The 13,089-nt window shown below is 36.8% G+C and overlaps 1 protein-coding gene across 3 annotated transcripts in view; it reads right to left on the minus strand.

The window, feature by feature from the left end:
- Positions 1 to 583: 583 nt before the first annotated feature.
- LOC113060804 (synaptotagmin-7) overlaps positions 584 to 13,089 on the minus strand; it is a 111,212-nt gene continuing 98,706 nt past the window's right edge. For 2 of the 3 annotated variants that reach the window (XM_026230006.1, XM_026230004.1), the window contains 6 exons: positions 6,391 to 6,502; positions 4,421 to 4,688; positions 4,114 to 4,283; positions 3,870 to 3,984; positions 3,579 to 3,778; positions 584 to 2,294 (listed from right to left, as the gene is read on the minus strand). In XM_026230006.1, coding sequence (XP_026085791.1) covers positions 2,190 to 2,294; positions 3,579 to 3,778; positions 3,870 to 3,984; positions 4,114 to 4,283; positions 4,421 to 4,688; positions 6,391 to 6,502 — 970 coding nt within the window. In that variant the 3' untranslated portion in view covers positions 584 to 2,189. The remainder of the gene's footprint in view (positions 2,295 to 3,578; positions 3,779 to 3,869; positions 3,985 to 4,113; positions 4,284 to 4,420; positions 4,689 to 6,390; positions 6,503 to 13,089) is intronic. The other variant, XM_026230007.1, reaches the window with a different exon arrangement.

Raw genomic sequence — 13,089 nt, forward strand, 5'->3', positions numbered from 1 at the left:
CACGCTAATATTTCCACATAGTGATGCAGACATGTGGGGGCGTGTTTAATCAAACCGTTTTACTGGGACTCTAAACTTTTGTAAATAATATCTCTTTGGATTTGAGACTTTAGTCTTTGCAACTTTTCAGATCTTCTTTATGCACCAAGAGCTTGTAACACTCCAAAGAGAAAGGACAAACTGAAAATGCATCATATGACCCCTTTAAACACATTTACCCATTACCATTAGATATTTAAATTGTAAAATATTCAGACATGGTGTGCAGTTATATTTACTGCACAACTATAATCTAGGCAGAAAAAAAAACATATTAGAGTAATCAGAATCACCATTTAGAATAGCAAGAAATACAGAAGAAATTAAATCATTTAATGATAATTTGGGTAAGAATGTGTGATACCAATTATTTTATTTTAGAAAAAAAATATGTTATAATTATTGTCATTTTAATTACAGTTGTGTTTGCATATATATATATATATATATATATATATATATATATATATATATATATATATATATATATATAAATTGTAAATTAATTGTCAAATATATATACATCATGGTAGCTGGGTAGAGCTTTATTTGATACTTGTTTATATTTTATATAAATTATTAGTTATTTATGGTAATGAGCATTTGTGGGGTAAATGTGTTTTTCATGATTTTTTTAAAAATTGTGCTTAAAATCTGTCTCCATTTTCTTTATTCAAATTATCATTTAGTATTCTTTTCTTTTGATTTTGGGGGTAAAATGTGACCAGGTCATGTTTAGGTGAGATTCATCCCCATCTACCTCCTGAAACAGTCTCATACGCACACCTACGCGGGTAAAGGTGGGTTTTTCCCATTAACTGGAGGCTTTCTGTAAAGGATGAGCCCCTATCAGCACACACACACACACACACACACACACACACACACACACACATGCACAAAGAAACATGTCACTAGAGCAAAGTGTGGCGAGAACTATCCGGCGCACGCGACGCTAAATCAACTTTTCTTCTTTATTTCACAGCAAATCTGGAAGAACAATTCTGATTGGTTTCTTTAAAGGTCTGTTGATGAAAAAAAGATGACATCAAGTGTTTTTTTCCCCTTCCATCAGGATTCCATCCAAAAGTCCCAGAAAACCTGGAACGCTTCTTTGAGAAAGTAGTTTTATTTTCCGGCCTGGTGGTTAATGTTTTTTAACGATATTTCGGTTGGGTCTACAACACATCACTCACAGCACACGGACGACAAGGGATCCCGAGAAAAACAGGGACTTCACTACTATTGTGCCAGCAATAAAGAGAAACCACAGAGAGAAAAAAGCAAAAAGGACGAGGATGAAGTCCATTTGCTGTCTGTAAATCTCCAGATGGCGTAAGGTTTTCAATGTCTACAGGTTTCAGCTGAACCAATCGGAAAGAGAGAAGGAACGAAGGTACAGAAAATCAGGTCAAGTGGGATAGATGTGGAAAGAGGCTTGGAGAGGTCAGGGATTTTGAGAAAAACAACTATAAATGGAGACTGAAAGAAACAAGAGGCTGCTAATGGAAAGAGGGCGTCTCGTTTCCCCTCATGGCTTTAATTACCGCGGCCCTCCGGGGCTGTTGGACTCACATGGGACGTCTGAGACCTGGAAAAATACATCTCCCAGAGTTCCTGCGACTCGATCTGTTTCAGCAGTGGCCAATTTAAAGGCTGCCAAATGAGCTCCCATGAGCCTCTGGGTCTAGACGCAGGGTTGGTGGAATGAGACGAGGGTTTGGGCCGAGGTGAAGCCTTCACACATCCCAAAGATGTCGGACCTCTCCAGCCTGAGGAACACTAGAGACAAATCTAAACAGGAAGGAAACAACATCCTGGTAACGTGTAGTTGCAGCGCGAACGCTTTCAGAGCATCTTTAAATGGCTTTGTTGGATTCCTCGACTATCCCAGAGTCCAGAGCGGATGCTAATGCGCAAAAGAACCGTTGGTGTGATTAGTGAACAAGCAGGTTTTGTACTACGTTACCAGAGTAAAGCCCAAAGTGGAGGAGAGAGACGCTCAAAGGTTAAAGGTTACAAGAGTGGATGGCTAAAAGTACCCGTGTTGTGCCGCCTGGCAGCAAGTTTGTCTTGTGCATAAGGACGGGGTTTCGGGTCAAATGTCAGATGGGGTTCGGGGGGCAGAAATTGGAAATGGAGAGGGCGAATCAAGCTTTGAGGGCGTGCCACTGCGCCACGTTTGTGCGCGGCCGGCTCAACATGTCCTTCCAGTGTTTGACCTCAGCAGGACCGCTCTTCCATGACAAGTAGATCTAAGAGAGAGAACGAAAGAGAGGAGATGATGGTAAACAAGATTGGAGGACACAGCAGGGTTCCCGCTCTTTTCTAAACTAGAAAGGGTTTCCAATTCGTTTCCAATTCCACCAAATGATTCCGGTTCCCAAACAATTCCATTAACGATTCTTTTAGTACTTTTGAAAAACCCTGTTTTGTGTTGTCGTGCGTCTTTTGACCTTTGAATTGTGGAGTGAAAACATGGTTGAAGGACTTTAGTGCAACGTTATGTAACAGTAAACAAATGCTGATATTCCAAAATTGCTAATAAAATCGAATTTTAAGAAAATAATTTAGTTCTAGTAATTAAAACCAAACTTATTCCCAACCCTATTGTCACCAAAGAATATAAACAATTTAACCAATATATTTAATCAATGATATAAATATTATTTATTAATATATTTTAGTATTATTATTACATAAAAGTATTATTTTAATAATTTAATTATATGTATTTATTATTTAATATACAATATATAAGATTTATTTACATTGTATATTTACATTACATTTTATTTATATTATAGTCATAGCATCTCAAGCTAATTATAAAGATCTTCAATAGTCTGTTCCAAAAGGCACTGGGATCTCTAATTCATTTTTAAATGAAAAAATTAATTGATTAATTGATTAACGCACTGCATTTTACGTAATCTTTTTGTTGCAAAGAATGTAGTTAAATGCTGTCATTTTTTACTATGTTTCTAATGAAGTTATATAATTTAGTATTACATAATGTTATTAATTAATTAATTTTGGCCAAAACAAATGCTGTTTGTAGATTGTAAAAATAAATATAATTTTGACAATAATATATTCAATTATATTGATAGTATACAGTACATGTTATAATATTTAAAATAATTTTATAATAAATATATATTTTAATTAGTGCTGTCAAACGATTAATTGTGATTAATCGCATCCAAAATATAAGTTTTTGTTTGTATATTTATTTTGTATATACAGTATTAGTACACACACATACAATATAAATTTGGAAAATATTTACATGTATTTACATGTTTATGTTTATATTAATAAAATGTATATTATAAATAAATATATATATTTAATATATAAACAAACATAACATAGGTTTCTGAAATATATACATGCATGTGTGTGTATTTTTTATAGACATAATAAATATAAACAACATAAATACATATATTATGTAAACAAAAACAAAAATGTTGCAGATGCAATTAATCTCGATTAAGCATTTTACAGCACTACTTTTAATATTATTCATATACCTTTCCAATGACATCGTTGCGGCTCAGTCGATCCTTATCCATGACGGTGATGATGATGGTCGTCTCTCGGAGAACATGTGCGGGCACGTCAAAAGGGAAGGATTCGTTAAAAACGGGGTTCAGGCAGCGTTTGATGGTCACTGTCTTCTTCTTCTCCACTCGCTTGTCTTTGTGCATTAGCCATACTTTTACATAGGGGTCTACAGCCAATCAGAGAATGAGAGCCTGTGAGTTATGCAAATGAGACATGTGTTAATTGATTACGACATGTGTTTGTTATAATATGTGTACCTGAGGTGCCCCCGATGTCCATGGCTTTGAGGTTGCGAGCTTTTATGATGTTAACAGTGATGGTGTTGGCAGTGGGGTTATAACAGAGAGACAACAGAAGATCTCCACGACTTCCCTACGACACACATGCAAACAGACACGAATTTGAGAGGTTTGAAATCAATTTCGCACCAAGCTATTATAAAGTAATATAGTGCACTAGTCCTAGGTTTTGCTTTCCTTGTGTGAAACAAATGTGACTCACGCTGCCGTCACTGCAGGTTTTGAGATCCTTCCAGAACGTCTTCAGCTGTCCGAGCTCCACTTTATTCAGAGGAATCGAGACTTCTCCGATCGGATCGTTACGACTGAATCGATCGTAATCCAGCACCTGGAGATACAGCGTTCTCTCCCGTACCTTCTCGTACGGGAATCCTGAAGACGTGAGATATTAGATTCATCCACAAGACATACTTCATCCCAAATTAAAAAGAAAATGTTTTGCATAATAAAACCAGAACATTTATGTATTGCAACATTGTTTTCCTGACAATTAAGCGTGAAAAACTGACCTTCAAACAGAAAGGTTTCGTTCCAGTGAGGGTTGAGATTTTTCCTCTTGATTTTGGTCTCTAGTTTGTGCTTTCTGTCGGGAAGTAGGTAGATCTTGACGAAGGGGTCGGACGTCCCAGAGAAGTCTTTAGCGGGCAGGTCTTGACCTTTGAGTATCTTCACCGTCAGAGTCGTGTCTTGGAAGCTGTAGCCCAAGCTGAACTGAATCCTGCCCAGTTTCTCGCTTACTGGACCTTCGTGATCATCGTCTTCCGACCCCGGAGACAACTAAAGAGAATGTGAGAGAGAGAAAGATGAATGTGAAGAACTGAAGATGCCTGCTGTAATTATTAATCGAGAAACACAAACACACACAGACACTCTTAAGATATCTAGGGCAAGACACCACAGGTGACTAAAGGAAAAAATGAGCTAACAGATATCACTATACTTCGATCTTTTGTATTACATGTTTTCTGACATGTTAGTTTTAAATATGTTAATGAATGCATTATCTTATTAAATATGCACTAATTTGCAAACATTTCCAGAACAGAAATCTGAACACTGGATACACCAAGATAAAAAATTAATCTTTCATTTTGTTCATAGATTAGAGTTAGAGGTTTTTACAGCAGGGATCTGCTTATGTATTTTTAGCATTCAATCAATCAGAAAATACTGTCAACAGACAAAAAGAAAACAGTAATTTAATGTTTTTAGGAATTAATTGTTAATTAAGATCAATTAAAAAAAAAAACAACAACTCAAAATTAATACTTTTTTTCTTAGAATTCTGAATTTACATTTCAAAATTCAGTTTTTTTACCACTTAAGGAAAAAAAAACAACAACTCACAATTATTCATTTTTTTCTTGCAATTGCAAGTTTATAAACATCAGAATCTAAACTCAGAATTTTGAAAAAAAGAAAGAATGATGAGATTTAAATTCAGAATACTGACGTTTTTCCCACAATTGAGAGTTTGCATCAGATGTATCGGTTTTATTTTTTTTTATTTATTTTTTTCACCACAGATTAAAAACTTAAAAAGGTACTTTTGAAATTTTTAAATCACAATTCTTACTTTTATTCTCAAAACTGCAAGATATAAATTCACAACTTTCCTTTTCCCCCTTTTTTCTTTTCTTTATTTTCTGTGGTGTAATATGTCACGATCATTAGCTGGAGTGCCCATGAACTTCAGTAGAGGGCACTCCACTCAGGACCAATCCACCCATCAACCACCAGATGTCACCATATCACTCGGACACTAGCACCTCTCATCTGTTGCAACACACCCAAACTACATCTTCCATGAGCCTCTGCATCACAATCACCTTGCCACACCTGCACCTCATTCATCAGCTAATCTCCTAGCCACACCTGCACCTCATTCATCAGCTAATCTCCTAGCCACACCTGCACCTCATTCATCAGCTAATCTCCTTGCCACACCTGCACCTCATTTACACTCTCCTCCACACAGCCACATTGCAAAGTCTTGTTTAGCCTGTCTGACATTTCCGAGCATTTTTCCTTGTGTTAGTTCCTGCCGTACCTGATCTTTGGATTGTTTTACCGACTCTGATTTTCTGCTCGTTTCTGTTATTGATCCTGGTTAGCCCTGACACCGTTACTGATTATTGCCTGTTCTGACCATTCTTAATAAAATTTCTGCATATGGATCCGAATGTCTCTGGCTCATCGTTACATAAACAGACTTACATACAAAACTGACCAGTGCATAAAAAATAAAATAAAATCCTGTAGTATCTTGCCTTGAGAAACAGGTATTTAAACGCTAAAAAAGCACCTATTTATCAGTGTCTTCCCATTAGTTAATAATAATAATAATAATAATACATATTCCCCTGGCTACTTTACATGTCGTTCAGCCTACTTCTTCCTGTCTAAGTGGGCTGAATGAACTGTAATTTGATTCAGACGTTATGAGACCAGGATGCTACATGCAAACACACTGTCCTACCATCACCATGTCTCCAGTGAGCGAGTTGGCAAGGTCAGACACTGAGGAATGGCCGTCGGCGTCTGGCGGCTGACCCTTAGGACTGTTAGCTGGCTTATTCCCCATGTTCCTACTGCAGGGTTAGAGACAAACAGAGACAAACAGAGGTCACTAAACATCCCAGTCTTGTGTGTCTTGCTCTGCGTTTCTTTCTCTTTGCCACAGAACCAAACCTTCAAACCCAGATGACCTTTAAAAGCGTTAGCCCGTGTTAATCTGACTGTCTTCGTCACAAAGTTTAGAAACAGACAAGAATATGAAGAAGACAGTTTAAAAACAAGCATGAGAATGCGTATAACTTTCAATCGCTCGAACACAATGAAATAAAGCCACGACAGAGTAATAGAAAAGAAAAATCACATACAGTAGTTCAAACTTTTACACATTTGCTGTTACAAAACATAAAAACATTGTGAGACAAAATGTAACTTCAGTTTATGCTGTAGCACAGCCATAAAATCAAAACATACAAAAGACACAATTAACTGACAAATATTCAGGGTTATTAATGTCTCAGCAAACATTAAAATCTGTCAGTTCATCACGTCACGATGTGGTCCGTTGTGTTTTCCAAGGGCTGCTGTCCGAAGTCGGATTGGGACGGATAACCTGGGCGGGAAAATCTACATGAAGGAATACTATGGGTTCAGGACAAGCTAAGATAGTTGATAGGCATTTCTGATTGAATGTTTATACCACAGAAAATAATTATTTAATTAACTTATGAATCCGTTATAAATAATGTATACTGTTAAACAAAAATGTTTTACTTAGTTTAAGGAATACATAAAATCATTTTGTATTGCCACAGTAATAATTGTGACTAATTGCTCTATTACCAAAAATAAATAAAATAAGGGTTTAATGCCACTGAAATAAATTTTGACTCATTGCTTAATTAAACATAAAATTAAATTTAATTAAATAGAATAAAATGTGTACTTCCACAGAAATTATTTTTATTAATTTTGCCACTTAAAAAAAAAAAAAAAAAAAAAAAAACTCACTCACTCATAAATAAATGTGTTACTGCAAAAAAATATTTGGACTCTTAAATATTCTGGCTTTAAAAAAAAGAGCAGAAAAAAATACAATAAAAATAAATTAAATAAAATAAAACGGCGGGTTTTTAGAGATTTTTTACCAATAACTTTTGTAAGTAGATAACTTGTGGTCATGACAGTAAAGTTAAAGTCATTTTTTGTGGTAAGCAACATTTTTCCACGAATGCTGCCAATGGAGCGTAACCTGTCCTGAACCCATACACATTCCTCTAATGTTTGACTAAACTACTGAACTAGTTAACAGGAGCAAACTAAAGCAGAGCAGGGGCCAAAAGAGCACAGAGACAGAGAAAGTGAACAGGACAAATGCTGACGTCTGAATGAAACTGAGTGATCAGACACAGTTCACATACAAACAGAAAGACTGAGAGAGAGAGACAAGACGACTACAGGTTGAACATAGAAAAGCGATGAAGGTGGCACACAGATAAAGACGAAACAGAGACACAGTAACAGCTGGAGGGAGAAAGGAGACATAAGACAGTGTAAAAGGAGAGAAAGAGAGACGCTTTTTCTGTGATGGAAAGGCAGAAGATTATCAAACAAAACCACGAGAGAGACGTCAACCAAACCAGCACAGCTGCAGGAGAGAGAGAGAGAGAGAGCGAGAGAGAGACATCTGGAAAGACAAGAAACCCTGCAGTCAGTCGGTCAGAGAGAAACAGAGAAAGAAAGGAGAGTTAAACAAAAACACACACAGGGCCAGAAACGCTGGACATTAGTTCTACAGAAAGTAAAAAAACGACGGAAAAGAAAGACAAAGAGACCAGGAAAGAAGCGTTTGGTTTCCAGTGAGGTGAAGCTTTGAAGGGAAAGAGAGAAAATGGGCACTGGAAAGACAAAAGAGAGAGAAGGAGTAAACAAATAGTGTAAAAGAGCACAGCAAATGACACATACAGTCGAACAGAGAGAGCAGGAGGGTAAAGAGAGACATTCAGGAGGATCGGACTGTCTTTAGACTGGCAGGGACAGCCAATGGCAGGCTTTTTTCTTCATATGAAGAATAGTTCAATTAAAAAAGGCAAACGACTCGCCCTCATGTCATTCCAAACCTGCAGGACGTAAAAGATGATATTTTGAAGAATGGTCCTTTGAATGGTCTATACAATGAAAGTTAGCACTGCTGTCAAGCTCCAAAAAGGACATAAAAACACCAAAATCTAGTTTCTATAACCTATGTGCTATGTTCAAAGAGCTCAGAAGTCAAACGGTTAGCTTTTCGAGAAAAAGTGTGAAATTTAAATCAATGTTCACTGAAACATTCTGTGCACAAAGCCAGACGTGAACCACAAAAATAAAATAAAATAATGACATTTAAATCAATATTCACTATTAAACTTTTTACATATCGCCAGGCATGAATAAATAAACAAATATAGAAATTGAAATTAAAATCACCAAATCACTGACGTCTTCTCACATACAGCTAAAAGTGCACCATTATAGATAGATATATAGATAGATAGATAGATAGATAGATAGATAGATAGATAGATAGATAGATAGATAGATAGATAGATAGATAGATAGAGCTAACTAACTCTATGTCCAACAGAAAACAACACAAGGGTGAGTCGATCAGGACAGGAGTGTAATTTAGGTGGACTGTGCCTTTAAATCAATCATATTGGGAGCTGGATCCCCACCAGTCTAAGGAGAGCGTCTGAGGCCCGAGGGGACGGCGCTGAGTCGAGCAGGAGCTTGACGCACAAACCATGAAGCGTCTGTCTGTCAACACATCTGCTTCAGGAAAACATCCTCTCAATCGTGTCACTTCTGTTCTTGGTTCATTTTCTCAAAGGCCGCCACACAGATAGCGGAAACATTGTGTCTGTGTTGTTGAAGACACACAGACGTAGCACTGAGCAGGCAAAGCACGACCGACAGACAGAGACAGACAGAGACAGACAGACAGACAGACGACAGACAGACAGACAGACAGACAACAGACAGACACAGACAGACAGACAGACAGACAGACAGACAGACGACAGACAGACACAGACAGACAGAGACAGACAGACAGACAGACAGACGACAGACAGACACAGACAGACAGAGACAGACAGACAGACAGACAGACAGAGACAGACAGACAAACGACAGACAAACAGACAGACAGACAGACAGACAGACAGACAGACAGACGACAGACAGACACAGACAGACAGACAGACAGACAGACAGACGACAGACAGACACAGACAGACAGAGACAGACAGACAGACAGACAGACAGACAGACGACAGACAGACACAGACAGACAGAGACAGACAGACAGACAGACAGACAGACAGAGACAGACAGACAAACGACAGACAAACAGACAGACAGACAGACAGACAGACAGACAGACGACAGACAGACAGACGACAGACAGACAGACAGACAGACACGAGGTCAGCTCGGGAGGGGAGAGAGACAAGGACTATAAATCTTCAGAAACTCATTAATATTCATGAGCAGTGTCAGTAATTGGTTAATTGTAAACTGAATGCAGCATGATTGGCTGAATCTGTTAATGAATTAGTTTCTTTGTTAGTTCGATCTTATTGAACTCACACACATTCAGCTGCCATGAAGATGGTGTGAACGGTGAAGAAATGAAAACAGATGGAGAAATGATAACGACAGAAAGCAGGGAGTGAATTTTAGTGTCTGAAAGCACATTTAAGGTTTGAACCCTAATGAGGGTAATTAATAGTTCACCCAGAAATCAAAATATGCAAAGTGTACATATGCTTGTTTCTTCATCAGAGCAGATTTGGAGAAATGTAGCATCGCATCACTTGCCCACCAATGGATGTGAATGGGTGCCGTCAGAATGAGAGTCCAAACAGCTGATAAAAACATCATGATAACCCACACCACACCACCAGTTTTAAAAATTCATCATAAACAAACTTATTAACATAAATGTTTGAATACAAAGTGCCCAAGCTGATATTTAAAAGAAATAGAATTCCCAAAGCAACAATTGAACAATTGAAGACTCACTGTAGAAATATTAATACTGTCATTATTTATCACTACATTGTAGATTTACACATGCCAACGAGTCTTAAACATTGATAAGCCTTGAAGAGCCTTTACAGACACAGAAACCCCTGATACTATCAGTATGTAATCAATAACTGACATTAATACAAATATAATGCAAGTGATAACAACTCAGTAGCAAGAAAAACCCAAAACAACAAAATAACTCAATTCAGTTCAATGTTTTATAGATAATTTCCTCCACAGACCCTACAGTACTTTTAAGACCCCTGAAGTGCATGAGAACGAGGCGACTCTCAGCCGTGAGAAAGAACAGGTGAAGTGAGGACAGAGAAAAGAGAAAGAGCACAATCTGGTTCTGGATCTCTCCGCCTGTCCTTGCTATGTTTTGCTCAGTAACCTGTTTCACTTTATACAGTATCTCTCATGTACTTCCCAACAAAAATATCTTCTTCAGAAACTTTTATCAGTACAGGATGCAAATCTGTTTTATAAGATCTGATATACTTATGAAGTCATTGTTAAACAGCAGAACACATATGATGTGGTGCATTACTTAAATGTTATATTAATGAGCTTTTAACATCTATAATCTGATGGACTATATTAAAATAGATTAGTGTCATTTAAAAAATATATATAAATGTAGGTATTTAAAACTTTTGTCTTATATTATGTTGATGTTGCCATTTAATAAAGGCAGTAGCTTCAGCTAAAATTAAATTATATTTAATAAAAAAACATTTCATTTGTAATTTTATTTAATTAATTACAATTTTTATATTTTTTCATTATACAAATTAAATTAAATAATGAATTAAATAATATGTTTATAGATAGATAAAGAGATAGATTTAATGTTTATTTTATTTTAAATTAAATTGTATTAAATTAAATAATTTTTCATTATAAATTATAAATATTAATTTATTAAAATATATATTTTATATATGTAGGCTACTAAAACTATTGAACACTTTTGTATCATGTTGATGTTATTGCCATTTATAAAAGCAATAAGCTGATGTTTATTTTAGTTGATAAGATAAAACACAATAAAAAAACAAATAAAGTATTATTTAAAATAATTAAATATTAATATTTATAGATATTACATAAAACATGCTATTAAATATGTTTTATATAATATTTACTAAAATAATTAGAAAATAATTATTACATAAACTCTTTGTAGAGCTTCCCTTAGTTTTACTCTTTCTTCCTTTCTCTCTCTCTCTCTCTCTCTCTCTCTCTCTCTTTCTGTGTAATTATATATGTAAATGCATCACATTACAGAAGTCAAACAGTCTGCGACGCACTCGTACTGCACTAGCCAGTGCACTTCAGTGTTTTCAGTCCATGATGCACGACTTTAAGTGTCACGTGGCTGTATTGAAACACTCCTCTTTCACAAACCAGCATGTGAGGAGAAACAAGGCAGAGAGAAACAGAAGATTTTTCTTGAGCTGAGGTCTATAAACATCTCCTGCTATGGAGTAGATGTTATATATTGATGATGAATGCTTATGATTATTAATGCATGTAGAGGCAGCCTGCAGGTGTGTGGAGCGGCCAGTATGAGGCGCACGGAGCCCGAATCCCCTGACATCTGCAATGTGCTCTTCCAAGCGCTCTCGCCTCGAAAGTGGGCTGTTGGCATGGCAACCGAGGGGAGGTGAGAGTGTGTGTGAGGGATGGACGGGCAGCAAACAGGACACCATAGTGCACAAACATCAGACGAGGAGAAGGATATATGACAGGTACAGGTGAGCGCCTCGCTGACACACACACACACACACACACATTCAGAGGCGGGCCGCTTCGGGGTTCACCGTGACCTGTTATACTATCCTGCATTTACCTGGCCCGGGAAGCAAGGCACGCACCTCGACGCGTCCAGGCTGGAGAGAGACCCCCCCCCTCTATACAGATTCCCATTAGAAACACACAACACAAAGTCATGCTGATCGCACAGCCACACAACGTACTAGAGATGCTTACATAACCAACCCACAATGCACAGCGGCATGAGAGCGAACACAATAACACATTACTTCATGTGTGTGTGAGATGCAACGGGCCTTTCGAGACAAAAGTCAAAGCCTGTCCAGTACAACACACACACACACACATTCATTCATTCACTTCATTTAAAGCGTGTCATAATTTCTTGGACAGCAGCCCTCCATGCTGAACACACACACACACACACACAGATGCAGAACAGCTCAATTAAAAATCTGATGCTCTTGGGCAAGACAGACCAAGTTTGCCATAAATATCCTTTAAGGAATAGTTCATCTACTAATAAAAATCATCTTCTCATAAACGTTGTTCCAAACGCTTTCGATGTAATGTGGAAAACAAAAGAAGATGTTTAGCAGAATGTGCAAGCTGCTCTTTTTCCTACTTTCGATTTTCACAGAAGGATGTACATTTTATTTCTTTGGAAATGTTTTGTTTTGCCTTCCATTTTTGTTTTATTTTTCTTTAAAAAGAGAAAATATATATATAAAAAGAAAGACTGTATAATTGTACAGATATTATTATATTGTTAATCATAGTACATATTTGTAAAACAATTAATTTTTTTAAC

This window comes from Carassius auratus, chromosome 42 (genome assembly GCF_003368295.1).
Source record: "Carassius auratus strain Wakin chromosome 42, ASM336829v1, whole genome shotgun sequence".
Lineage (NCBI taxonomy): Eukaryota > Metazoa > Chordata > Actinopteri > Cypriniformes > Cyprinidae > Carassius > Carassius auratus.